General features: G+C 39.3%; 1 protein-coding gene across 4 annotated transcripts in view; it reads right to left on the bottom strand.

The window, feature by feature from the left end:
• Window positions 1–25,957, bottom strand: part of myom3 (myomesin 3) — a 57,692-nt gene that overhangs the window by 31,030 nt on the left and 705 nt on the right. Inside the window, exons 2-11 of one of the 4 annotated variants that reach the window (XM_069703794.1) lie at window positions 24,017–24,144; window positions 17,929–18,033; window positions 13,021–13,174; window positions 12,348–12,505; window positions 11,126–11,218; window positions 10,577–10,665; window positions 7,128–7,172; window positions 4,437–4,577; window positions 4,176–4,337; window positions 1,768–1,909 (exon numbers count right to left, since the gene is read on the bottom strand). In XM_069703794.1, the coding sequence (XP_069559895.1) occupies window positions 1,768–1,909; window positions 4,176–4,337; window positions 4,437–4,577; window positions 7,128–7,172; window positions 10,577–10,665; window positions 11,126–11,218; window positions 12,348–12,505; window positions 13,021–13,174; window positions 17,929–18,033; window positions 24,017–24,123 (1,196 nt within the window). In that variant the 5' untranslated portion in view covers window positions 24,124–24,144. Of the gene's footprint in view, window positions 1–1,767; window positions 1,910–4,175; window positions 4,338–4,436; window positions 4,578–7,127; window positions 7,173–10,576; window positions 10,666–11,125; window positions 11,219–11,371; window positions 11,489–12,347; window positions 12,506–13,020; window positions 13,175–13,663; window positions 14,664–17,928; window positions 18,034–24,016; window positions 24,145–25,957 lie in introns of those variants that run through there. The other 3 variants (XR_011311123.1, XR_011311124.1, XR_011311125.1) reach the window with 3 other exon arrangements.

The following is a 25,957-nucleotide window of genomic DNA, read 5'->3' as shown; positions in this document are numbered from 1 at the left end:
TGTATATGCAAACATACTTTCTCTTGCTCTTTCGACACACTTATTACAACACTTACTGACACTCCAAAGCACACACATGTGCCAGGCGCTCCTGATTGATTGTTGTTGGCGATAAGTGCAGCAACCTGTTCTCCTCTGGGAGTCTTTGACTCTGCTGTTAATGTGGCGTTGAGGGCTGATAATTACCATGTATACCATCCATCTCATGTGAACTCTGCCAAATGGATATTACAATATCCAATCCAAGCCATTGTCCTCAGACGACGCTCAGCAGTGTAGTCTTACTGTGTTGACGTCCAAAACAGAAAATCACTGTAAGTCCGATCCAAAATAAGCCTTTTTTACAAAGACTGAATGCGAGTTCACTGTAAGAGATACGATCTTTGTGCTGGAAGTTCCTGGCAATGAAAAACCAAACGGAGTCCAAAATCTTTAATCAATACTTCTCTTGTTTTACATAATTCACCTCTAAATAATGTTTTCTTCCAGGCAGAAGCAGATATTTGGTGGGAAGCCCATTTGTCCCCCACTTAATAATCAATTGATCACCTGATAAAATGAATCACAAACCCACAAATAAATTGATTATAAAATGCCCATTTTTGATGGAGTGTTAATATATATTTTTTTTATATTTTGAATAACAACTACATTAAGTGTTAAAAGAATAGAATGAATTAACAAAGGCGATTTCGTTTGACCAAATACTAATTAATTAGCAAATATTATTGCGTTTTCCTTTCTTTCAATTCAATAAGATTCCCTTTACTTATATAGCACCAAATCTCAACAGAAGTTATTTCAGGGCACTTAACACGGTAAAGTCCTTACAACAGAACTTTACAACATTATACAAAGGTACCCAAAAATTCAATAATTCCCTCATTAGCTGATGTCTGGGAGGAAAAACTCCCTTTTAACAGGAAGAAAGCTCCAATAGAACCAGGCTAGAGGTGGGCACGCCGTCTGCATCGACCGGTTGGGGTGAAGGGAGAGCAGAGAGAAAAGAACAGAACAGCAAATCCAGGAAAACTACTTCAGACTTCTTTGTCTGAGGTTCAACTGTAGAAATAATAGAATAGAAAGTAAATATATCTGGGTTTTTTCGACATATGACTTTTTTATCAGTCAGTTTTTGGGCCTTTTATTTATTTTTATCATGTTCTGACATTTAAAACGCCAAGTGATTAGCAGGTGGTTAATGAAGAAAATAACTGGTAGACTAAGTGATTATGAAACTAATCGAGGGAATCATGATTACTAGCTTTTGGATTTGTTAAGTGCCTTGCCAAAGCAGGTTTTTCAATTTCTCTGCCTATTCAAACTCTTTCCATTTTTCTCCTGACGTTACAGAAATTGTCACTATTTAAATGATTCACTTCTTTTCTTAATAAAAGACTTTAGTCACAATGAGTTTTTGGAATCAGTGGACATAATGGGATGTTCGGTATGCATTTCTAGCCTCGCCTCATTAAAAAAATCTGACTTATTCAGAAGTGAAAAAGAGAAGTCTCTAAAATCCTCAGATAAATGGAAATTTGAACAACATTTCAATGCAACAGGATAAATGTATCTGCAAAAAAAAGATTGTTTGATATATTAATCCATCGCTTCAGAGCATGCTCATGAGACTGGTTTGTAAAGAACATTTTCAGGGGTCAAGAATGAACTTTCAATCAAGATTTCTATTTTAGTTTCATTGCTTTAATTGGAATCAAATGAAATATTTGAATTGCTGAACAAACAGTGAATCAGGCTGATTCTCACCTTTCTACATAATAACCCTCCACATGTGAAGCTCCATCCGCACTGGGCGGCTGCCAAGTCAGGAAGACGTAGTCCTTGTTGACATCAGCCACCTGCACGGCCAGAGGAGAGGCAGGACCTCCCGGCAGCGCAGCTGAATCATCTAAGGGAGGACAGCAGTGAGTGTGTTAGAGAAAAGGAAACCTGAGGACTGAGATGGAGACATTGAGCCGACGTAGAAATACTGTGGGTGGAAAATTGATGTGAAATATGGAGAGCCAGAGAGGACAAAAGAAGGAGGAGATGTAGACATACGATGGGAGAAAGGTGGGGAGTTTAACGATGGGAGGATTTAAAGTAATGTTGCTCATTTTATCACTTCAAACTTAATATCATTAGAGCTTGAGAGTGAAAGATTATGGCTCTGACAGGAAGTGAAGTAACACGCTTTTAGAGCTGAAACAATTAGTTAATCAAACACTTTGTCAGCCTATTATATGAACTTTTTTTTTTAATTGTATTCTGACATTTTATATATTAACATATATGACGTCCTATATGCTATGTTATTTAACTTACAGCTACTATATAATCACAACCAGCAAATCTGATGACACAGAGACGGAAGAAAAAGAAATGAGGAAATTATGCTAAGTGGATTGAAGCGATAGGATGTGACATGTCCCCAAAATCCGTTCCTGAGGATGGGAATAGACGCTTTTCCAACAAAAGACTTAAGTCAACATCAAGCATGTCTTTTTCCTGTTTTAAATTTGCATTCTCACACCTCCCTCCTCCGTCTCTCATTTGTTTTTGCTCTCGTGTACCACCTACTTGTAATGCAAATATGACTGCTGTATGAAGGAGAAAACAAACATGCAGGGAAGTTCCCCGATTCCCTAATTAGTACCTCCGGCTCTGGTAAAGAACAAGAGAGAGAGACCTGTGCCAAGATTTTAAAAGCTTTGCAGGGAGATTTATTTTGAATTAAATGTTATTAGTTGGACTAGTGTGTGTTTCTGGTGTACAGTATGTGCACACCAAGCTCATGAATGATTCAGAGCACTTTATACTGTTTACTGTGGCAGTTAAGGTATCTTATATACATGAATAAGCACTAACTCACGTTGAAATGCATACTGTGCATGTGACAAGCCTCCTCGCAGGGCTGCCCAGATTTCAAATGTTTGATGAGTCAAGTCTCAGCTATTCTTTTGTGTAGTTGCATGCTGAAAAGAACGTATTGAAGAGAAAATAGCAGTCTATGAGGAATATACACTTTCACTGAACAAAGTTAACAAGCCTTCAACTGCAGAGCAGCTTGATTGATGGTGCAATTTCCCTGTATGAATCAGTATAGTTTGCTGACAGGAAATTAAAGTACCATGAAAATCTGGTGAATACAAATAGCGTTTGGGGGAAGGTTTCCGTCAAAACACAATTTATCCAGCGGGGGACAACAATTGATGATTCCATCCTCAAAAAAACACCGATATTTTACATGCAAAGGTCTCAAGGTTTCTCCTAAGCAGTTTTCAAATATTTATAAACACTGAATGCATCATTTCATACAAAGCATGTCCTTTGAGAGGAAGGTTGTTTACTGAAGAATATTTAGTATTTTAGGAGTTTCTGAGGTGACCTGACAGCGACTTGCAAGTGTGACATGAGCAGCCTAATAAAGTCATCATAAACAAGTTGGAAACAAGTGCATCTGCAAAATGGCATCATGGTAGCATGTGATTATAAAACATTTGTTTGTTTATTAGCTGTAACTTTTAACATTACTACAACCATGTTATGTGATTATGTAAATTATAAGTTCACAAACTTTTCGGACCATGTACCAGTAAACATCAAACTGAATTTTACAGGTTTGTTATGTATTGTTACCTTTTGAACAGAGCCAATCAAGCTCTGGTCACCATGTTTCCACTCTTTATGCTAAATTAAACTAACTGGAGATTGGCTGTAAGTCTGCACGTCATTATATTTACTTAAATGGTAAAATATTCATTTATCTCTGAAGGTTCACTTGCTTGTTTTTTTCCTGAGCTTTCAACTATCTTGCAGCCTTCGGCAGCAGATGGAGTTTACTTTGTTCTCATCATCTGACCTCAGCATGGCAGTTTGACTGGCAGGAAGTTTAAAGACTAGTGTTATGTTGTTTTTACTCAACAACTATTGAACCTTTACGCTCAACATCCGCAACATTTCAACGTGGAACACAATGATTACGAATATACTTCTTCTTACAAAAAGACAACTTGATGTTTGAGAGACTATTAAACACTTACATCCTTTAAAGATGCTACATGACAAAAGACAGTAGTTACATCTGATCCAGCTATCTGTGGATTCTATACCATCGATAAAACATCAGCGTAGGGTTTAAAATCATAAGAATAACATTTTATTTTGGGTCTCACCTGTGACGTAGACAAAAGCACTGTGTTCCTGGAATCCATCCCAGGTCCTCAGTCTGGCTGTGTAAACACCTTCATGCTCCTTGTTTGCAGCCTGTAATGTGATGGTGACCTTGTTGTCAGACGTTTGCATGTTCACATTGCTGGACTGGTGCAGCTGTATGCCTGCAGATTGAAAGAAAAAGAAAAAAACGGATAGACCTATAACACCTTTCTAAACAGTCAAAAATCCCCCTCACATGTCTCGTCTTCTATGATACTTACCATCTCTGAACCAGCTGACATCCTGCTGGAAGGGAAGCAGAGCGGAGGAGAAGGTACATTGCAGGGTAAGGATCTGGCCCTCTTTCACCCAGGTTTGGGGAAAATAGGTGCCAAACTGGGCTTCCTGTGGAAGCTGCAAGGCTAGAAGAGGCAGGAGGACAGGGACAAAGTTGAAAAAATGATTGATAAACAGAAGGAAACTGGCAAACAAATTAGCAATTCAAGGAAGAATTTTTCATAACTTTGGGTGGTTGTTTCTATAAAATTGTGCTGGCGACCTTCAGACCACAACAAAGGGGATAAGCCTGATGAGAAGAAAAATCCGGATGCTGATCATAAGAAATGAAAACTCAATCCAGCATCTAATGAGCTCTTTCACCAAACCTCGACAAAAAAAAAGAAGCTCAAAGTGCACAAAAAAGTGCATTTGTTGCTTTGATACCAGTTTCTCCTAATTCTCTGCAAGCTATTAGTAAAATTCCCATCTTGGTTTATTTCACAAGTGGCAGGAAGTAAGACTGCACAATGCAAACTAAACCAGAGGGTCTTAACTGCCTAAGAAGAGCATTTTCTGCAGACTGGCATGGCCAGAATAGAAAGAGACCCTCTAGTTTGTCCAAGAGAGCATGGACACAAAGGACAGCGACGAGAGGCATTCCCCGAGGAAACAACAGAGGACAGCAGACAAACTGAGGATGTGACACTTTTTTAGGGGGGAAGTGAACAATTCCTTACAATTTATTCCTTCAACTACCATTCATTCTCACTTGTCAAAACAGCAAAGCAATACAATCTGGAAGTGAGAGATATATGGCATGTGGTCCTGTCTAATCCCATTTTCAGGGACGAGTCTGAGAGACTGTGACATGTTTCTTATAATGATCTTGTTCTGCTTAGCAGTCCAGGCCATCACAGGGATGTGTGCAGTCCTATTAAAACACACCACTTGGATATTTGCTCCCCTTCATTCACACAATGTACTTCTCTCAGTGCAATGATAATCATGCTGCGCTTTTGTTTATTGAGTGACTTGTGTTGGAAAATATGATCTGCTCTATATGAGATATTCAAGCGTCAGTTACATAAAAATGTCTGCATGCAATTCTTCAGCACATTTTCGCTGCAAGCAGCCCGTGATGGTATTACAAGGTGATAGAGCTTCATTCAAATTGATTGCCACTTAATTTCTTGGTGAATGGGAAATGCATTGTATTATATTGCACCTACAGAGTGCGTCTGCAGAAGCAATGGTATATACTGCATAAATAAACATTTGTCCTGATCAGATGTGTCCAGATTGACTGTCAGTTTTGTCTTCTCTTTCAATTTACATCAAAGAAGCATAAAAACAGCACAGACGGGTCCTTATTATTTGGGCAGTCTTGCTGATTTACAATCTACACATGATTCACGGTCAAATCAATAGCCCAATTCAATTTCATTACACCATTTATGATGTGAAAATGACTAAGAAGGCACCCAAAATATTGATCTTAATGATTTTTTTTAATAAACTCTCACATTTTCACAACCAGGCAGTAAATTCAAACTGTAAATCCAACATGAACCAGAATGTACAGTTCAGCACAAGAGGTCCTCGTGAGATACGAAGGGCGACCAAAAAGTAGCAAGACTGCACAGCACTGTGACACGCACAGAGCAGAGGGAAGCTATAAACCTCATGAGTAAGTAGTTCAAGTTTTATCGCTTGAGCAACATCAAGACCTGTGTTACACATGTTTTTGTGACCACTGGTACGTGTGCATTTGTGATGATACCAAGGACCTGAAACTCAAGCAGAGAGCACATGTTAAATTTTGTGTCATATTTTTGGGGAACAGAAAGGAGTTTCTGAAGCTTTTCAATGGTCACTGTTGACACAAAAGTTGATGTGTGTTCTCTGCTCAAATCCAGCATTACAAATGTGCACATACAAGTGGTCACAAAAACATCTGTTGATGAAAAGACGTAAGTTGAAATACTTACTAACAAAGATTATAGCTTCTATTTGCTCTGTGCACATCACAGTGCTGCACTCTGTTCACGAGCAAGACGAGCAGTGTATGAACCACTTGATCCGCCCTCATAAACATAAATTTAGTTTGTTTTAGTGATTTGAACAATTGACTCCTCATTCTAGGCAGAATTAGCAGTGCAGTTCTAGTGGCCCTACATTAATGTGGCCTGATCAGTTACTGGGCGTACAGTTTATGCAAGTAGTTCTGGATGAAAAAGCCCTGATCCCCACACATGGTGGAGGCTTATCTAGGCCAAAGTGTGCCACAGCCAATATGAGATGCTCCGCAGCTTGGAGCGAAATGGGATAAATCTCCTGCTGTCCCTGGAATGAAATATACATGACTGTCGTTTCTGCTCAATTGGAAGCAAGTCATTTTATCCCTACAGCAACTATTCCACAAACAGTCTTACTTACACCCATACATCCATGGACACCCACACAGAAACATAGAGTCCCATGATAAACAAACACCATCAATGCACTGCTCCCTTTCAATCCACCCGTATCTTTTTCTTTAGGAGGTGCAGCGTGCGCAGGCAGCGCCGAGCGTTGTATCACAGTCTTCAAAGCCACTCAGCCCTCCCTCGTTTACTGGTGGAGGGAGGAACTTCAAAGGGTGGCAGAGAAAATGAAAGGGGACACTTTTCATTAGGCCCTGGCATGAAACTTACCGGCGGTCTGCGAGCGCTCTGAACCAGCCACGGCTCCTTGATATGCTGAATCGCGGAGTGGCAGAGCGGCAGAGCAGGACCGATTGGAGAAAAGGCAGGGAGGGTCACAGATGGAGACAGAAATGGAGAATGATATTGTGAAACTGAAGGTGAAAGAGACAGAACCACAGATCAGACAAGTCAAACCTGCCAGTGATACATTTATACAAGTCACATCTAATATTCCCTTTAACATAGGCTATTTCAAAAACTGAAGAACGCCTGTGAAATATAGATGGCGAAAAAGAAGCCTTGAAGTGTCTCATTAAATCCCTGATCATCTGCAACGTTAGGGATCTTTACTGCCGGGCATGGAGCCCTTTCATCAAAAGGGTGGGTCATTTAAAAGGTGCAAAAAAAAAAAAACAGAAATCAGTGACAGTGCTGTGAGGCAATATTGCTCACTGTAGATGTTATTAGTCCTCACTACACCCACTGTCTCATTTGAATTCATTATACATCAGTGCTGCAATGGGAGCTGTTTTTCTGATCATTTTAGTCTGGCTTTGATTCTCTTACAAATATCAAATTTATATAGAAACTTGGATAATGAGGAGAGAAAACTACGCTGTGCATGGAGACAAAAAGAGAAAATAGTTTCCAATCGAGAAATAATTTCCTTTGGGCTTCCTTAGAAAAATAGAAGACACATCTAACTCGAGCAATAACAAGATCGGAGACATTAGGAGGATGGAGACACAAATACGTGGTCAAATTTGGCCGAGAAAGTGTCGGCACCCTGGAGGCATTAATGAATGCCTGTGCCCGAAAATGAAGCAAAGAAACTGAAACGCTGACTTTCATAGCCGGGTAGATATGTGACAAAACCCTCGCTGTTATAAAAATAAATTCATGTCCCTATGAGCCATACAGCACTGAAATCTCCCACAATCCTCTGTGCAGGTAAAGGTCGCACCCCTGAACTCTCCGTGCACATAGGATTGTGGGAGCTTTAAGGATGCTGAGGATACACCTGATGCATCCTTGAAAATTCTCTTAACGAGGGTCTCTGTCTTCAGTCTGAAGGATCCAATACATTGGAAGTGTCCTTCACGGGATTTGATGGCATAGCATCCTAGAAATGCAGCTTCCCAAGGACGTAACCTTGAGACTGAGAAACACCAAAGGGCTCAGCAGCAGTAGGTGGCTGGTCATATTGTTTATTTATGACACAATAACAAAATTAATCACTTAAATGTATTCACAAGTGCTGTATTCTCTGCATTGCAGCCTCTGCTGCAAGCCTGCTATGTGTCACAACCCACTGTGCTGAAAGATGAATCGCACACCTCATGACTAAAATATCAAATTAAGACAGTTTCTTCTCCACAGGAGGTTTGGTCCAAATGTTCCATTTCACTTGTTTTAATGTGATTATTTGGTGTCAATTTTGTTTAATTCTTAATCTATATCACTTATTCATAGATGCATAACAGCAGGGCAAACACAACCTTTTCAAATGATCACTGACAATAATAAGTGTGAGTTCTTGCTCACATAAATCAGACGTCTGTTATTTGGTACAGTCTATTCACTGCAGCTACTCACCTGTTCATTAGGCGGCTTTAAGGTACCGTTTCCTTTTTCTGTCTTTATATTATTAAATAAGAACCCTTCATTGAATACAACATACACAAATTATATTCAATAAAAGACGAGAACGATGGGCTATTACTTCGATATTGTCGGCGGCCTTGAAAGAGTTGCGTGATCTCTAAAAAGTGTCGCATCTAAGCCAAAGCTGTGTCGTGTTTGTTATGCCAGTTTACAGCGCATGCGTATGTCTGAAACTGAAACTGCGCATGCGTACATTTGCAGCTAGAAATGCGGGAGTTCTCCGTGCGCGCACTTCGCTGTTTCATATTTTACAAAACGGCTGACTGTAAACAAAGCCTCAAAAAAATAAATTGCGTAAAGTATTTTATAATAAGCTCTGTAATTCTGTTACTTGTCGTGATTCAAAGTCTACTTAAGTTGACGTTGAAGCACGTGAGGAAAATAAGCCTTCTTACTGCGTGAAGCTACGGCTTCATGAAAAGCGCTTAATTGTCTTGGTATAAGGACAATTACTGGCTGTACAATAATGATATTGTCAAAAGACAAACGCTGCATATTGTGTGTACATTGGAACTAAACATCGAGACGGAGACAGTCTTCGGACTTTACCTGCAAGAGCACACACGACTGAAGGACATCTTCCAACCCTTTCTGACTTCTGCCAACGTGAGTAAATGTTAATTTTCTTTTTTTAAACACTGGCATTGTTGTTTTTACTTTGCATGCATTACCATCTGTCTGCTGTTGGATGTTTGTCAACATGGTTGCTGTTAGTGGTGTTGACTTGTGGATGGCAGTGCCTGGTGGTTTACTGTTTTCCTACAATGTTGTGTATTCATGAATTTGGTTTCTGGTTTGGTCTCATGATCCCATTTGCGTGGATAAGGACTTCACGTTATGATCTTTTCTTGGTTATTTTATATGTATTTCATCCTTTCACTGTTTTTTTTTTTTATGCGATGTTTAATACAGTTAATGCTGTTCAATATGCACCAAAGGATATTTTACACGCAATTAAGGTGAAATATCAAATCTAGCCTGATCAAAATGTTAGTTTTAAGTGTAAAGACAAAGTGCAGTTTATAGAAATAATTGTATTATAAGCAAAACAACAACAACAACAACAACAACAAACACTGAAAAACAAACATTAATCATCAAACACAAATGATATTTTCATCCCCTGTTCCTCAGATGTACAAATAGTGCAGTGCGTCTATTCAGGTGTATGGGATTCAGGTGCTTTTGATAGAAGTCACGTTCACCTCCAAAATCCTGTTTGTATATCCTTCCTAATAGTTACCTTTCAAAACAGTTTCCGTGCTGTTCTGGCAGTTTATTGATCTGAAATAACTCAACTTCCTAAAACTAACATATCTTTTTGATTTTATGAATCTGAGCGATATACTAATTTTGGCCTTGAAATGTTGTTGTTCATGTACTTTTGCATTTTATATACGGCAAAGCCACTAGGAGGCGATGTCTTCCATACATACTAGTTGGAGAGGTGTGCGTCCCATGTATGAATGTGTGGTTCTAGTGGAACAGATGTGTCAAATACATCTGTATTTGACGCCAGCGGACCGGTGTATGTTTATAGAGTAGAGGAGAGCTGTGTGCACCAGGTCAGAATACATTTATTTTGAAAGAAAATGTTTTGTGTAAATTCTCCTTTGAGTGATTAATCTGGCAGCTCGTCAGACGATTTTGCGTTCACTGGTATGCGCCGACCCCAGTGTGTCAGTGTCTCATGACCTGGAACTGTACTCCTCAGTCTTTGTTCATCAATCTTTGTATTGTTCGTAATGATTTTTGAGCAGTGTGGAACTGATATGAAAAAGGAAACCACTCACAGTTCACCACTAGTGTTCCAAAAGTCATGGCTTCACCCAGGGGACTCTCGGCTACCGCTTTATACTCCCCGGCATCGTCGGGAGAGCACCTGTTTGTAGAGGACATAAAATGTCATTTACATATCTGTGAAAGTTGAAAGCGGTTGAAGTTGAAACTGAAAGAAAGATGTTACAAAGCTGTGCCCCTTACTGCTGATTTGGCTCATTGTAAAATGCATAAATTATGCCCCAAATACAACATTCAACTTAATTTGCTCCTTTCATATTTTGAATTGAGGTAATAGAGCAGATTTACAAAACAGCACCAGGATTTACTGTATTTCTCAGTTTGACAGCCACTTTTTAAAAAAAAATCTCATAACACCACTCATAACACCACAATTTTCCTAACCTTATCCTGAAGCTTTTTTTTTTTTTTTTTTTTAACCCTATTTTCCATTTGTCAGTGGCAAGGTCATGCAATCCACACATGCCCCAGCCATTTCCCTCCCCTGTATCACGCTCAGTTAGATTGTTAGCCTTAATTATTGATTTGAGCAAGTGACTCACCTTCTGATCTCAAGTGAGTTGAGACCAAACTTTTGTTGAAGACTGTAATTCCACGGTTGGGCAGACATCATCAGCAGCTCGCCATCCTTATACCTGAGTAAAGAGTAACTAGTTTAGTTCTTTGAATATCAAAGCGGGTTACCAACGGTCAGCACTTGGGTGGTTCATGCTCCTCTCTGCTGATTACTTATGCACAGCTTTCATAATCAAATGTTGGTTTGGCTGAAGCTATAAGGCAGAAGGTACCTTTGATCTCTCATTCTGTCTTGTGCTAGGCATTGTTGAGGGCATCCCTTTGCAGCTCATTGGACTTGATGGGTCCCATATGGGATGGTGAAACCAATGAGCCACAGGTCTGAATACTGAGCTCACACGGCCTTTTCATCAGCTAGTCTCAAAGAAGCTCAAGTATCAAGGTCGACAGTTTGGCACATTCCCTGAATTAACACAGGTAATTTTGTATTAATAGTGCGTGCAATATTCAACTCAGGGTTTAGAACTGTTGTGTCATGACTCTTTTTTTGTTTTTTTGCAAGTAGCTCATAAACTTTTAATCCATCTTGATATGTATTCATTTGCATGTTCAGGTCTGTAACCTACCTCCTTACCTCTCATGCATACATTAGACAGTCTTCTTCTAATGAGTGCATGAAAAATACAACCGTCTCTCACTGTATTATGGACAAGTCATGAATTAATTAATGATACAAGGGCTGCAATGAGCTGTCTTTTCTTTTTCTTTTTTTTGATAGAATAATTGACCTTTTTGTTTTATATTATTTATTTGAATGTCCATATATAGTTTATTAGCATTGATATAAACCACAAAAAGCAACAAATAAGCATATTTAGGAAGATGAAACCCAAATGTACAGTGTCTTTGCCTGATAAATGACTGAAATTGCTATTTGTTAAACTTGTTGAAGATACCTTTCTTTCTTGTTCGACTGATTTTTTTTTTCTTTCAGGTCTAATACAGCGTCATATTTATGCACCATTGTGTAGTTGTTCCCTGAAAGTTACATCTATGAAAATATTATATTTTCTGCTCTAGCTCCTTCCAACTAAGCGAGAAATTAAATTAAAATGACACCACTCTGCAGATGACCCCGGCAACAGAGTTTAATAGAGACTTTGTTATATATATATATAAAAAAAAAAAAATCACGGTAGGTCAGTTAAGGCCAAAAGAATGGAGTGCTGCAGAGACAGAAGTTCTTACCACGTGACCTTTGGCGGTGGGCAGCCCTGGACCGTGCAGGACAGTTTCACCGTCATGCCCTCCCAGACCGTGTGAGCCCTCAGAGGGATTGGAAAGTCTGGGGCCTTCTGACTCAGACGCTCCAGGTACTGCATGTGGGCAGATGCCTTCTTTTCTGCCTGAAGCGCACACAGATCAATGAAAGCCAACATTTTTTGAATATAAATAAATATATTGTGCAGAGAAGATGAAAATTGGTTTGCTGATAAATATTTATCTTATGTTTTTTTTTTTTTTTTGCAGCAAACATCCAAGGGCTTTTCAAGTCATTAAAACAGAATAAGAGAAACAAATAATCTCAGAAAATGCAGTGAATGAAAAATATAGGGTAAAAATACTCTGAATAATCCAATGGTAGCTGTTAATTGCTGATTTTTTTTTTTTTTTTTTTTTTTTTTTAGTAAACAAGTGAAAAACATTAACATTGGTAGCTACTAACCATAAAAGAGTTTTATTTTTTTCGTATCTAAGTTGATTAAACTGGGACACTTTTATAATCTGCATTTTAACTTTGCTTTGTGTAGCATTCATTCAGTACACGTAAATTAAGAAGGCAAGTGTCTCAATTCCCATTGTTTGTATTTGATTGTATATATATAAAATAAGGGTGATTCCTGAGAATACTTGACTGTACCTGTTTGCGAAGCGCCATTTTGTCAATGTAAGTATGTAAAATGTGCTGGGTCCCGATCACGTCTTGCTCGAACTTCTCAGCCTCATTTCCAAATCGTGTCCACTTCTCTCTGTGATACTTTTCACCAGCAAACATGGTCTCCTTCAGGATTTCCCTGGTGGCATAAAGCACATTTTATTTAAACATTTAAGAGGGATTGTTTTTCAGTTGTTATTTACTTGTTTTGGCTTCGAAAGAACGGTAAATACAGAAAGTCTGATGCGGAACAAAAATGCTGCAGACATAATTTTACAGCAAAACAATAGCTTAATAATCGGGGTAATTATGTTAATATATGTATTTCAAGTGTTTTATTTGAGATGTACAAAATATTTTCAACCAGCACCAGACAAAACAGAATTATCTCCAAGAGGGTGTCAAAAAAAAAATCCCTAAACTCCAAGTCACAAGAGGAATCAAACTCTCGAGAGAACCAAAACAGCAATTTCCCATTGTATCTTTTTTTTTTTTTTTTTTTTTGGCACATAAACATTTCATTCTGTCGCGGCCCATTTACAGACAAATGCGAGTTTTGTGATATTTGGCAGTTTGTCTTTTAAAAGTCTCCGGCGATGAGGATGATAGTTCGCTGTGCCGTTTGTACCTTCGTGTCATTTCACACAAACACCTTTTCCACACACGTTCCAACGTTTTGAGAAGTTGGTGTTTCCATGAGTGGAACGTCAGTCATTGCTGCCACCGCTGATTCGCATCACTGTGAGGAGATGAGGTGCCGCTGCCCTGAAATCTCTCAGGTTGGTGCGCGCTGCTCCAGGAATCCGCCGGGTGTGGACAGTTCAAAGCGGTGCTTTGTCGCTGGCCGTGTGACATCCCTGACTTCCCTGCTTTTCATCAAATTTGTTGCCATGGAGATGGCAGGCAGCTGTGACTATTGACTCAGAAAAAACACATTTTATTTTTCTTTGTTTGGGCAGCTATAGGTGACACGGTAAGTCGGGCAAATGCTGCAACTGGGGACAAAGATTTGAGGGTTGTTTATTTTTTATTTTATTTTTTCTCTTTAGGGGTTGTTCATTTATACAGTGAATCCCGACCCGCTCTACTGCTTCTGAACCTGCGCTCTGAGCTCATTGTAAAGTTTGTTCAGTAAAGCCAGAGGCCCCTTAAAAACCTCAATAAAGCCCACTGAGTTCAATAATACCAACACGTGTATAGCATGGGATAGCTGTGACTATAACATAGCATCGCATCGCACATTTCCTGTGCACATGCATTTCATCTATGCATGGATCCACGTAAGCTCCACACAATCAGGTATTTTGCCTGCGTTTTAAATGCAGCGTTTTAGTACTCCTCATCGCCAGAGGGGTGTGTATCTTGAACCATCTTAACCATCTTTTGATTGACAGTCCCCAGGGTTTAATTATTTCAGCACGTACTTCACACAAGCACATTGCCACAACAGAGAGACTGAATTTTGAATATTCACACAAACATTTCTCTGAGCTTTGATGGCCATCAGAGCATGAATGGCTTCTACAAATGGTTGTGATAATTTAGTGAAATGCACAAACGGCATAGATAAATATGCAAATGAATACGAGTGCATAAATGCATTTGCAGACAAGTGCATACCGACACACACTCCCAGGTGACTTTTTGCTGCCACTGGCTTGTTTGGTAAAGTGTGTGTCAGTGTTTTTAATCTCTCTGGGCTCAGAGATTTTAAGCCTTTAGGGAATGAACCGCTGGATCACATCAAGTCTGTGGGTATGAAAGGGTTTATGGCTTAATTATTGCTCCAAATGGAAATTTTAACATTGCTTGTTGATGCAAAGAACAGCAAACCCTTCCTGCCAAGATAAACACGGCATGCATGAGTAAGCTGCATAATTTATGTCTTATCCCGAACCATGTGGGGAAGATATGAGAAGCCATTATGTGAATCAGATATTAACATGCAGTTGGAGCCACACTTGCCAACACACAAATATCTGGTGCATTCGTCTCCATGCAGATCAAAACAAATGTCATGCTCCCTCATCTTGCAACACTCGGGCACAGGTCTAGAAATAGTGTGCCAATCCTCCAGAGCTTTCAGTTTCATCTGTCAGTCCTCCAGCTCTTATCCTGCAGGAGTCAATCATCCTTTCTGCTCATAGATTTCCAGCCTCTGTCCTGAAATATACATCCACACCATATTCATCTCAGCCCATCAGAGGAGGATAAGGCTTGGGAAGAAGAAATTATTCTTCAGAGGGAATTGACCTTGCTAATTCAAGAGGTAGAAGGCTTTAGTGGGTGGAAAAACCTGAAGGTGAGACAAGACTTATGAATTAGCTGAGCATGTTAGCAGATGGAATAGACACTGGTTGATGAGATGGAAGGTTTTGGTGGTTGCTCCTAATGAGATGCTAAGTTGGCAAGACCACATCGTTGCAGCTGAGGCTCATTACTGTCAGTTGTGTTTTGTCTTTGAAGAGGATGTGATTTCATCCTCAATGACTTCCCCCCCCTTTTCACTCCTTGGCAGCTATGTCTTCTAGTATTTCTAATATTCTCCTTTGATACTCATTGTGACCTCCGTTTGTCCGTCTGTGTACTTTTGGCAGTCATTCTCCAGCCAAAGCTTCCTCTCATAACACGAAGAAGAAAATATCGGTGTTATTTTTAGCATTGACGATGAAGTCAAATACACTAGAAATGTCAAATCCTTTTTGACGCAAGAGTGTAATCAGGTTCTGGATGGATTGGAGAACAGGAAAGCGCCTGTGATTAAGCCTCCAAATGTGAAAGTGCTATTGAATCCCAACACAGACACTTGGTGACCCAGACAGGACAAGGTGCCCTTACATTAGAGGAGGGATTTTGGTGAAGCAAATCAAGTCACCAGAGGCAACAATCCCCTCGCTTCCGTTCTCTGGGGCCTAAACCTCTCTATTCTGGGATTTATTTTTAGATATATGACATCCTCTTCATGACAGCTGAGCAATAATCCTGTCCTTGCAACATGATCATAAGACATTTAGAAAGTAAAAGATGGCTCGAACATGTCATCAACAAAATCCTCTCAGATTCTGATTCACTAATAAGTTAAAGACTTTTCTGTAGTAGGAACAAATTAATCCCAGCCACCAGACAAATCCCCCAATCTTTTTTTTAGTGTCTGGTAACTTTTTCAGTTGATCTGCTACTGCTGTGGATAATAAAATAACTTATGGTCCGGATCATGGGATAATGATGTTTTAACAATGTTTATCTTTTTATTTTGCACACTGTGGGACTGTGAGAAACAATATTTCGATCTCTCTGAATGTCTTGTACATATGGTGGATAGACATTAAAGTTGACTTTGATTTCAGGAAGTCTTATGTTTGATGAGTTAATTGACTTCAAAACTAATAATTACTTTGCTTTGATTACTCAGTTGGCCTGTAAAACGTCAGGAAATAATGAAAGAAAGTGCTTGTCAATGCCCTCTAGAAGGACTCTGGATCTTATGCCCCTATCTGTAGAAGGACATCATTTCTCAATGCCTTCCAAAAACTGGATCATATCAATCTCTTTGCTGATGTGACAATGCTCTCCTTACGTTTTTGTTAGTCGTAGGTGCAAAATCAACTTATATTTGGTTTAAGCCATATAATACAAAAAACTTGATGTCATATTTTTGTTTGGCTTTAATTGCTCAGCTCATTGATTATCATATAGTGCATCGTTTTCTGAAAATGGACTTCTCAATCAACCGATACCTCGGGCTGTACTTCCAAATGGATGTAAGGCTTCCTTTTTTCTCCATCAGTACAGAAATACAAATACAAAGCTTCTGCTGTATGACTCAGTTGAATGCTGGCTCATTGGCTTTATGACGTCCGCGGGACAGCAAATGAAGGGACCCAGCTGGCCTTTTACAGAGCGATGGCAGTGAGGAAAAAGCCTCGATTTCCGTTGTTTATTGAGACTCTTTATAGTCATAAAAGCTCTTGTACTGTATTGGTATGCAGGGCAAAGCATCATCGGAACTTGACCCACTCGTCTTCCTCAAATAAAGTGGAGAGTGAGAGAGGATGCCGTGGTGACTGCTGAAGGAGAGGCAGAGTTTTATGACCCAGGAAGGAAGTCCTCAGTTGAAAAGTGGATACAGTCTTTGGTTAATTATGAGAAGAAGGGACTCATCCACAGTTGTTGCCATTTTGCATCCAAAAAAAGACCCATCCAACATGTGAAGTAAAGATAATCTCCCCTTGTCAACAGCTGCAGATGGAGGTTTGAATTTGCTCTGTGCACTCTTTGACTTGTTGTGAACTTCGATTAATAACTTTATTTACTAGCTTATTTGATTGCTTGTTTTCTATGTTTGAGCCACATTTGTGGGTTCTTAGCATGTTCGTCACATTGGAGAGGACAGTGTGATTGTAATATAGTGAGAACAGTGCATTAAAACATTGTGGATAATGTTATACAGTGAACCCTCGTTTTTCGCGGGGGTTACGTTCCAAATAGAAACCGTGATAGGTGAAATCCGTGAAGTAGTAACCTTTATTTTACAATTGAAATAGATAGAACTGGACATTAAATATATCTACGTTACATATAGTCGTAATGTGATTTCAATGCACGATGCAAATCCGTGAAGCAGCGAGACCGTGAAAGGTGAACCGCGTTATAGCGAGGGTTCACTGTATTCTAATCAGCAGAACTTGCCTTTTGGCAAGATTTAATATTCATATGATGTTTGAATGAGTGCGATTCGTGTCTGGTTTTTTTGTTGTTTTTTTTTTAATTCATTTTTGTTAACTGTATAAAATTCCACATCCTCTCCCTATCAGAATTCATATCACCCCCTTCTTAGTCTTGCTGATAGTCAACAGAAACATCTGCTTAAAACATCGCTCTACTGCGTCTCACCATGTCCTGTGGCGGGGGAAGTTGTCCATGTCGATAATCTCTTTGACAGACATCACATCAGCGGGTATGATGGGATAGAAATCGGAGTAGGAGGGCTCCTCGTCACTGTGACATTCAGAACATGTTGGAGGGGAAAAAAATAAAACAAAGCCTGATTAACACATATCTTGCATATAATCCAATGACACAGGTAAAAGATTACAAAATAGATATTTTCTCTTGTCATCCTTCACAGTTATTTACCGTGTTGATAGGAGGATTGAGTGCTCATATTAGCATGTCTATTCATTTGTCATGGATTATGGCACATTATCCAATCTTAAATTCATCAGACCATTATTGTCATCTGCCACTAGAAAGCAGCACTGGCTCTACTATTCCCTCTCTGAACAGCAGAGGAGGCCGTACATGAGATGTAGACAAGCGTAATGTACATGTTCATTTATTCAAGCACTTCAGGGATTTGGTTTAAACTCTTGTCTCGATTAAAAAAAAAAAATGGCTTTAAAGGATATTTTCTGCCTCCTCTCCCTGTTGTCAAGGTAAATAACGACAAATCAAAAATCAAACAAAACGACACGAACGGCAAAGAAATACATCCGTGAAAGACAGACCCTCTTTGAAATACGATGTCACCATTGTTTATCACACTAAGACCCTCTGTCAGTCTGCAGCTCAAAGGGTAAGCCATGAGTGTGGTTCATTGTGTGGCACAGCAGATTTGTCACTGCTTGGTGAAAACTACTGCAGTGTTGTTGAAAATATCACACTGGAATTTGCTCACTCACAATCGGCCCCGGTTCAAAGAATAAAACCCAAAGCACTGTTTTTGTAAATATGTTGTAATTTCAAATTTCATTCCTCGACAGGTAGATCAGAGTTAAAAACAAGATATGATTCTTTTCAGGATGTTTCCTATGAAGAGTGTTTTCACTCTTTGCTAAAGTGTAGCCTGATGTTTTATCTGATCAGTCCACTACTTGCATACTGTGTGCGGTGTGAAAAGCCATAAGTATCTACTCAAGCAGTGCTGCATTTGACCCATTTTATGACAGAAGTTTGAGAAATGTCATAACCACAAACAGCTGCTTCTGCTCTGTTAGTGTTCCTCTTTTTTTTACTGTACAAACACGCACATGCTATTGTCTATAGGGAGTAATCAGGAGGAACAGAGGCCGCTGATGTGAGCTCACGTCAATGGTAGCAATGTGGCATTAAAGCATCCAGTCATCGAAAACTTTCCGTGTCTTGAGCTGTGTTTGTTTCCCAGTTGATCAGCTGGAACACAGCGTGATTTTGGACAAATTTTGGTGGTTGTTCATCGAAAGTTCTGCCAGATACTAGATGGTATGGAAGCCAATTGTTCATGGCCACAAGAGTATCGAAGTTTGGTACCCAGCTCTTAACACGCAAACATCTGAGAGCCCACAGTGCAGCTTGAATTCTACATGTAGAGCAGCGGCAATAAGCTGAGCTGACCTTTTCTGTGTGCACCCCCACAAACAGCAGAGCGGCATTTGTTGTTAGCGACAAGGTCACTTGTGATGAAGTTGGAAGGCATGTTTGTAACAGGAGACGCTTACATTTTAGCTCTGCTCTCATCCACACATCCGTGTTGCTCTTTTAACGTGAGCAATTACAACGACGGAGGATATTTAAAGTTTGAATGCTCTTCTTGTTTTTCTTGTGTAATTACATCTGTATTTCCAGTATACGTTTACCTAATGTTGGAATAAAGTAAGTTACAGTACAACACAGCTCCCCTGAAATAAATCCAAAATTAGAAATCTCAAAGTTTGTGTGCCAGAACTGTATGTTTACCCAGGTGTAGGTGTATATTACACAAACCCAAACTGCCGTTGCTGCTAACATCTCGCCTCAGGCATTACTTTCAACGAGCCATCTTATCAATGGCAATGCAAATTGACATGACTTCTCGTTTTCTTTTGTTTGTAAGCTGGGAAATTTCCTCATTTTACAGTACTCGGAGGGCAACTTCTGCTTTTGCAGTCTTATTTTTCTCTTTTCCTTTGTTTGGGTTCCCTTTGAGTGTGTGCTGAGAGGCTTGCGCCGTTGAATTATGCATTGCAGAGCCTGCGGCTGGGCAGTATCGCTCAAGTACTGCCCACAGTTACACAGTATACACACACAGGGACACAAACACTCATGCCATGCATATAAACAGGAACATGCACACACACACACACGTGCATACACACAAGCCAAAGAGCTCATGGTTCTACTGTGTGTTTATAAACAACAGGCTTCCTCAAAATATGAATTTGGTGTGACCAGCAGGAGGAAATAAAAAAAGAGGAAAACTTGGACGAGCTACCCTCATTGTTTTATGCATGTCAACAAGTTGTAAAAAAAACCCAACACCACCACTTTAGCTAAGACTGTTCTTTAGGTGTTTACTGAACCTACCCAGAGGCCACTTTATTCAGTCTAACATGAAGATAAATTTAACTGTGCTACCAGTGTGGATGTTCTTAAGTATGAATTTTCCAATGTACCTGCTCTCTCTTATGCTTCTTTTTAACAAAGAGAGACATGACCTCCAAGTGCAGTTGAACTAAGCTTGATGGAATAATTGCTTATTTTCATCATCCCTCAGGAGAAAAATGGGTCCAATTCCCTTTATTCTGCAGGGGAGATTGTCGACCTACAGGTTAGCTTAATTTAATAACTCACCGCAGCAGGAGGGGGACTGTGAGAATGAAGGCAAATTTGGCTTGAGACTATGAAAGCAGGCCGGGAGTGATTTTCTGTTGGATCTCACTGGAATCATCTGTAATCGCTGGTGCGCCTGCTGTGTGATATTTTTCTCTGTCTTGTACGAGGGGACATACCTGCTGTATATGAGCAAATGTGTGCAGAAAGAGCTGACGAAACTCCTCCTAAAGCTACCTCGAGGCAGACTACCTGAAACATTTTAAATCATCCGAAATGAAAAGAGCCAGAATACACTGCAAGTAGGCCTGTCTTATTTATTGCACAATTGCCTCAATGCGATTATTTGAGCTGACCGCAATTATCATGCATAATTGCTCAAATCATTTCCATTCATCTTTATAAAAACAGCTGGATGAAGCTCATAAAAATGTCATATTTCCATCACTATTCTCTCGTTTGAGGTTTGGCACTCTTTAAATGATGTAATTTTATTGTTTCACCTTTTTCTTCTATGATTTAATGGCAAACGAATTGAGATTTGGCGGCATCATAGTACATTGTCTATTAACTTGCCATTGTCAATGATTTCTTTGTATATTTCAGTAATAGGCTTTATATATTTAAGTTAGTATTGATTTCACATCTGCCCTGTGTGAATTTCATTTACGAACACTCAAAGGCAAACAGGAATGTAATTTATATTTATATGCTCCAATGTTCGGTGCCAATTAATGGTATTTATTATGAAACTATGACTAAGCCTGGACCATAATAGTGGCATAAAATGAACAGAAACAGGTAATTAAATCATTAATGGGAAATTATTTGTATGACAAATAATCATGAGTTGAACTGCAACAATGTTTCCATCCACCTGTTGTTAATGCTCTTTTTAAATAAAAAAAGGGGATATACCAGAGCCAATGTGTTGCAAAGAAGTGCACACATGGAGCTGACATGAAATGAAATTGTGTTATGAAAAAAAGCAAAAGTACAATGAAAACAGACTTGACAAATTAATCGTGACGTTCAGTTTCATTCTGATTTGAAAGTTGAAATTGAAAGTTCATCCTCGACCTTGTTTAATCTGTTTAACTTTGAGCACACCAATCGCATCTCTGTCTTCACTCCACGACAAAGTCCAGCCAGCTTGTGTATCGCGCTGACATTAAGCAAATGCTGCTGCCTGTTGCTGATTTTAATCTGTTGGTTCATTAGCTTATTTTGAGATCTGCGGCGGCTTAAGATGTTTCAGCGGTGAGCTCTCATTTGCTGCTGCTGTTCGTGTTTATCTAGATCCACCTCCCATTTCACACTTCAGCTAATATCCGTGCTAACCACAGAGGAGCTGAACTGAGCACTTGCACACTCACAGGCGTCCTCATTTATTTGCCAACTCCACCTGTTCATTTGTGCATACTATATGTTCAAGAGTATGTGTTTGTCTTCAACCCTCTAAAAGCCCTGCAGCACAACCAACGTGAGTTCGATATAACTTTGTGCCCTTCTTGAGAAGCTTTGTGTGTAACTTGTGTAAGCTTCAGGTGGTTTGTAATTGAGTGTGTCACTGAGATTTTTAGTGAACCAGGTCCATTCATCCCCAACCACAGGCACCTTAATACTACTGACAGACTTCTTTGTGGTGGAGTGGGTCTCGGTGACACGCGTTTGTGACTGCTGTGTTTAAATGTGTCGTGCTAGCAGCTACTACCAGCGGCCCACAGGGTATACTTGAATGAATGCAATGTCTCATTGTGTTCAGAATAACTAAGCTGCCATACGGTTCTCTTTATTAAAAACTTGATGTCATTTGTCAACCAAAACAAGAAATCAGTGGTGACTAATCAGGACATTTTTGTTTACATTATGCAACAGATAAATCTTATTTATTTACTTGAATATGTATAAGAATATACATCAGTGCTCTACAGAGGAATTGCTTTTCCGATTATGTAAATGTATGGTAAAATGTAGCTCTTTTGCAAAACAATCCCTCATTTTAACAAGTAATTTCCTATATCATTGTTCTTTTTTCAAATAAATGAATGAATCTCCTTCTGGCGTTAGACACGTGATTTGAATATTGATTTATTGGTTTCATACATTTTCAAGCCTTATGTGCCACTTTAGTCATTATTTTGCAGAGAATGTGGTTTATTTTGTCTTCATCTTAAGATATCCGATCTGAAAATGTACTGAAAGAAGAGATACTGCAGTGGAATAATGATCTCAACTCATTGGCAGACTTTCACTCTTGTTTTAATTAAAATCTAGATTAAGGGCTGAATATGAAACTTTTATGACCTGTCAAGTTGAACATTATGCTTTCAGTGTTGTGTCTCTCAAGCTATTATTGCGTTAGAGGGATTTTATTGCTTCCTTATAGCCAGAAACATAGTGGTGCCCCAAAGGCGAGAGAAACGTGTAGTTAAGATATCCTCACCTGGAAGTGTGAGTTTGTTGAGTTTATGAAAGTGATAAAGAAAGTTGATTAGAACAGGGATATTCTTTCTATAGTCAACAAATCCAATGGAACGGCCAAAACCAACAACGTGTTAGACTTTTTTTCAAAACTATATGACTGCCCTACAATATTTGTGGAAGAAATTGCAGACCATTTATCGGTAGACGCTACAGTTTACTGATGTTATCTAAACACCTCACATGCAGGCAATTGCTAAACGCTAGCTTGCCTGCTGCGTACAGAGATGCTGACAGTTGTTTCAAAAAAGTGAAATAAATTGTTCCAGTGTAAGATTTACCTAAGTTGAAACCCAAGTTGAGTGTATAAATGCTGCGTTGGCTGACTGACGAGATTTACTCCTGTGTAAACAAGTTATGCCTTTTAATAATTTTAATTTCATGATACTTGTTAGTATCAAAGTAATTAGGTAGATTTGAAAAAGGTATCAAAGTTTGGTATCCACCCCGTAAATTGGTTGCACTCAGCCCATTTCTATCCGCTGGTAAATTTTCGTGAGTGTCATGAATAAATATTTTTCCAAAAGGCAATTTAATTTCCTAACACAGCTGGACACTAGTTTTTATTAAATGCTACTCATACAGGAGTTAACAACAACATTTGTTGGAGACTACTGATAGCTGCACAGCAGGAGGAAGTGGAGAGTATTTACAATACTAGAAAGATGTTTGTAGGATTTATTCAAAACCGTGTGGCTTGTTGAGATGTTATTCATAGTTTTTGGGCAGCAAAAGAGCTCTATGGCACAGTGGAATACGCTTTATCTGGCTGCAATGATAATACTTTTTAGGATGAGATCATTTTTGGTTTTAGTCTTTTCATGAGCTTTGTAAATCAATCATCTGTTATGAATAGCACACATCCTGAGAAGAATAAAAACAATGCTGGTATCCCTGTCTCTCCTACTCTATGTCAGTAAAATGTTTGCACCTGGAAGTGAAGGTCTTCTTCCTGATCTGGGAGGACAATTGCATGCTGTGAGACATCTGGGACGACTGCTCCTCCTGTTCCTGCTGCATCACCGTCCTGGTTTCCATGGTAACCCCACCAAACGGCACCTGTAGGAGGGAGGGGGAAGCTAGGAATGAGTATGCAGAGGTGTGTGTAGGAGGCAGTGGAATACAGAGTCAATGGGAGTCAGTCAGACACTAAAGGCACTGCAGCCTCAGCCAGGAGGATGACTGCATTAGCAGTCAGACACTTGCTTCTGGAGTAACTCAGAGGTGTGTGTTTCAAATTGAGTTCAGATGAGTTGCAAAATTAAGGGCCTCTTTACAGTGAACACCCTTCGCCTTTGCAGCGGGCACAACTACTTGTATCATGCTATGTTTCCAAAAGAGATCACAAAGTTACAGTTTCAGCAAAGAAAATGATTGTTCCTTATCGTCTGGGTGCAGAATTGTAAATCCATCAGCGAGAGCATCCCTGATGAATAATAATTGAGGCCAAAGTACTGAGTGTATCCAAACTCTTAACTGCACCATTTAAAAGGACACCACTCTTCTGATAAAGTCTGGAAGTGCCTTGGGACTCTGGCAACCAAAGTGCATGTGAGGACAGAGCACGGTGCTATTAATAACATTATGTTTCTTAATATCTCAAAACTCAATATCTATACTGCAGTTATAGCCTAGATCAAAGAAAAATTGTGCATGAAACGTTACGTCGGCCTCAATTTCCATTTTACAAGAAACACCAAACAAACCTATCATAAGTCATTTAAATCCAAAATGTCATAATCAACTTCTTTAAATATGGAGGTTAAAATTTCTTAGGAAATACTAAAGCTGAAACTATTTATTATTTTCCTTATCCTGCCGATTATGTTCTCAAGTAATTGATTTTTAGTTATTAGTTAAGATATCAATTTGTAAAATAGAATATTTATATATATATAAAATAGTGATAAATATTGTCCCATTTTTTTGTCTTGGTATATATTTTTCTCGACAGTCCAAAACTCAATTTTATTTCATTTGCTATCATACAAGTAGGGACTTGATTTTTGAATTTGAATATAATATAAAATATAAAAAAATTATTAGTTTATGCAATTATTGTCCTTTCCTATTCCCCGTTTTTACTGGCACCATGTTTGTAATGTGTTACTTCATTCAGAAGGTGGCGGTAATGCATCTAAAAGCTGTAATAGTCAAATAATAGTTGATTAGTTCCAAGCGATTATAGAAAAAGTATTTTTGCTTGAAATGCCCATTTCTACATAGAAGAAAACAAAACCCAGAAAGTAGTCACATTTCATGAGCTGCAATCAGTAATATTTTGACATTCACACGCAGAAGTCTTTCCCAAAGAGAACAACTTCAAGTCATATACATTTCTGTGAAAGGGATTTTTTTTTTGGATTGTTTTCCATTGCCCATACCTGTGGGATTTTAGGTGTTGGTCTGTTGCAAAGGTGTGTTACAGTCCCATGTTCAATAAATCACCCGTTTGTGCGCCGCTGAGCTACTAATAATTTATCGTTTGAGGTTTGCCATGCTGCTGCCCACACCCTGCCCATCATTAATCATGTGGCTGCTCTGGGGGAAGCGAATGCAGAATGCGCCCAACAAACAGAATCAGGTCGCGTCTGAGTGATAGCTTCATTCACCCATTCCCAATAGCAACCACCTGTGTTTGCTCCATAAACAGGCGTAATGTGTTATTTCTTCTCATCTCCTTCAATTACATTGTGGAAAACAGTGCAGAGTTAAGAGTAAGAGTGCAGGCTAAGACGCTGGCGGGCCAGCTGATTCCCCTGTTGCTTTTCCCTTTTGTGGCTCAGAGTTGTGCAGTGGGAGAGGTTTGTTTGAGCACTGTTAATGGCAGGTCGACCTCTGGCACATTAAAATTGATCAATCTCCACGGGTA

This window comes from Brachyistius frenatus, unplaced genomic scaffold (genome assembly GCF_029030835.1).
Source record: "Brachyistius frenatus isolate BFR_SWC_R1_liver_20210118 unplaced genomic scaffold, ASM2903083v1 Contig_48, whole genome shotgun sequence".
NCBI classification, from domain to species: domain Eukaryota; kingdom Metazoa; phylum Chordata; class Actinopteri; family Embiotocidae; genus Brachyistius; species Brachyistius frenatus.
Note: the sequence above shows the minus strand (reverse complement) of the source record. Positions and strands in the feature narration are given on the sequence as shown.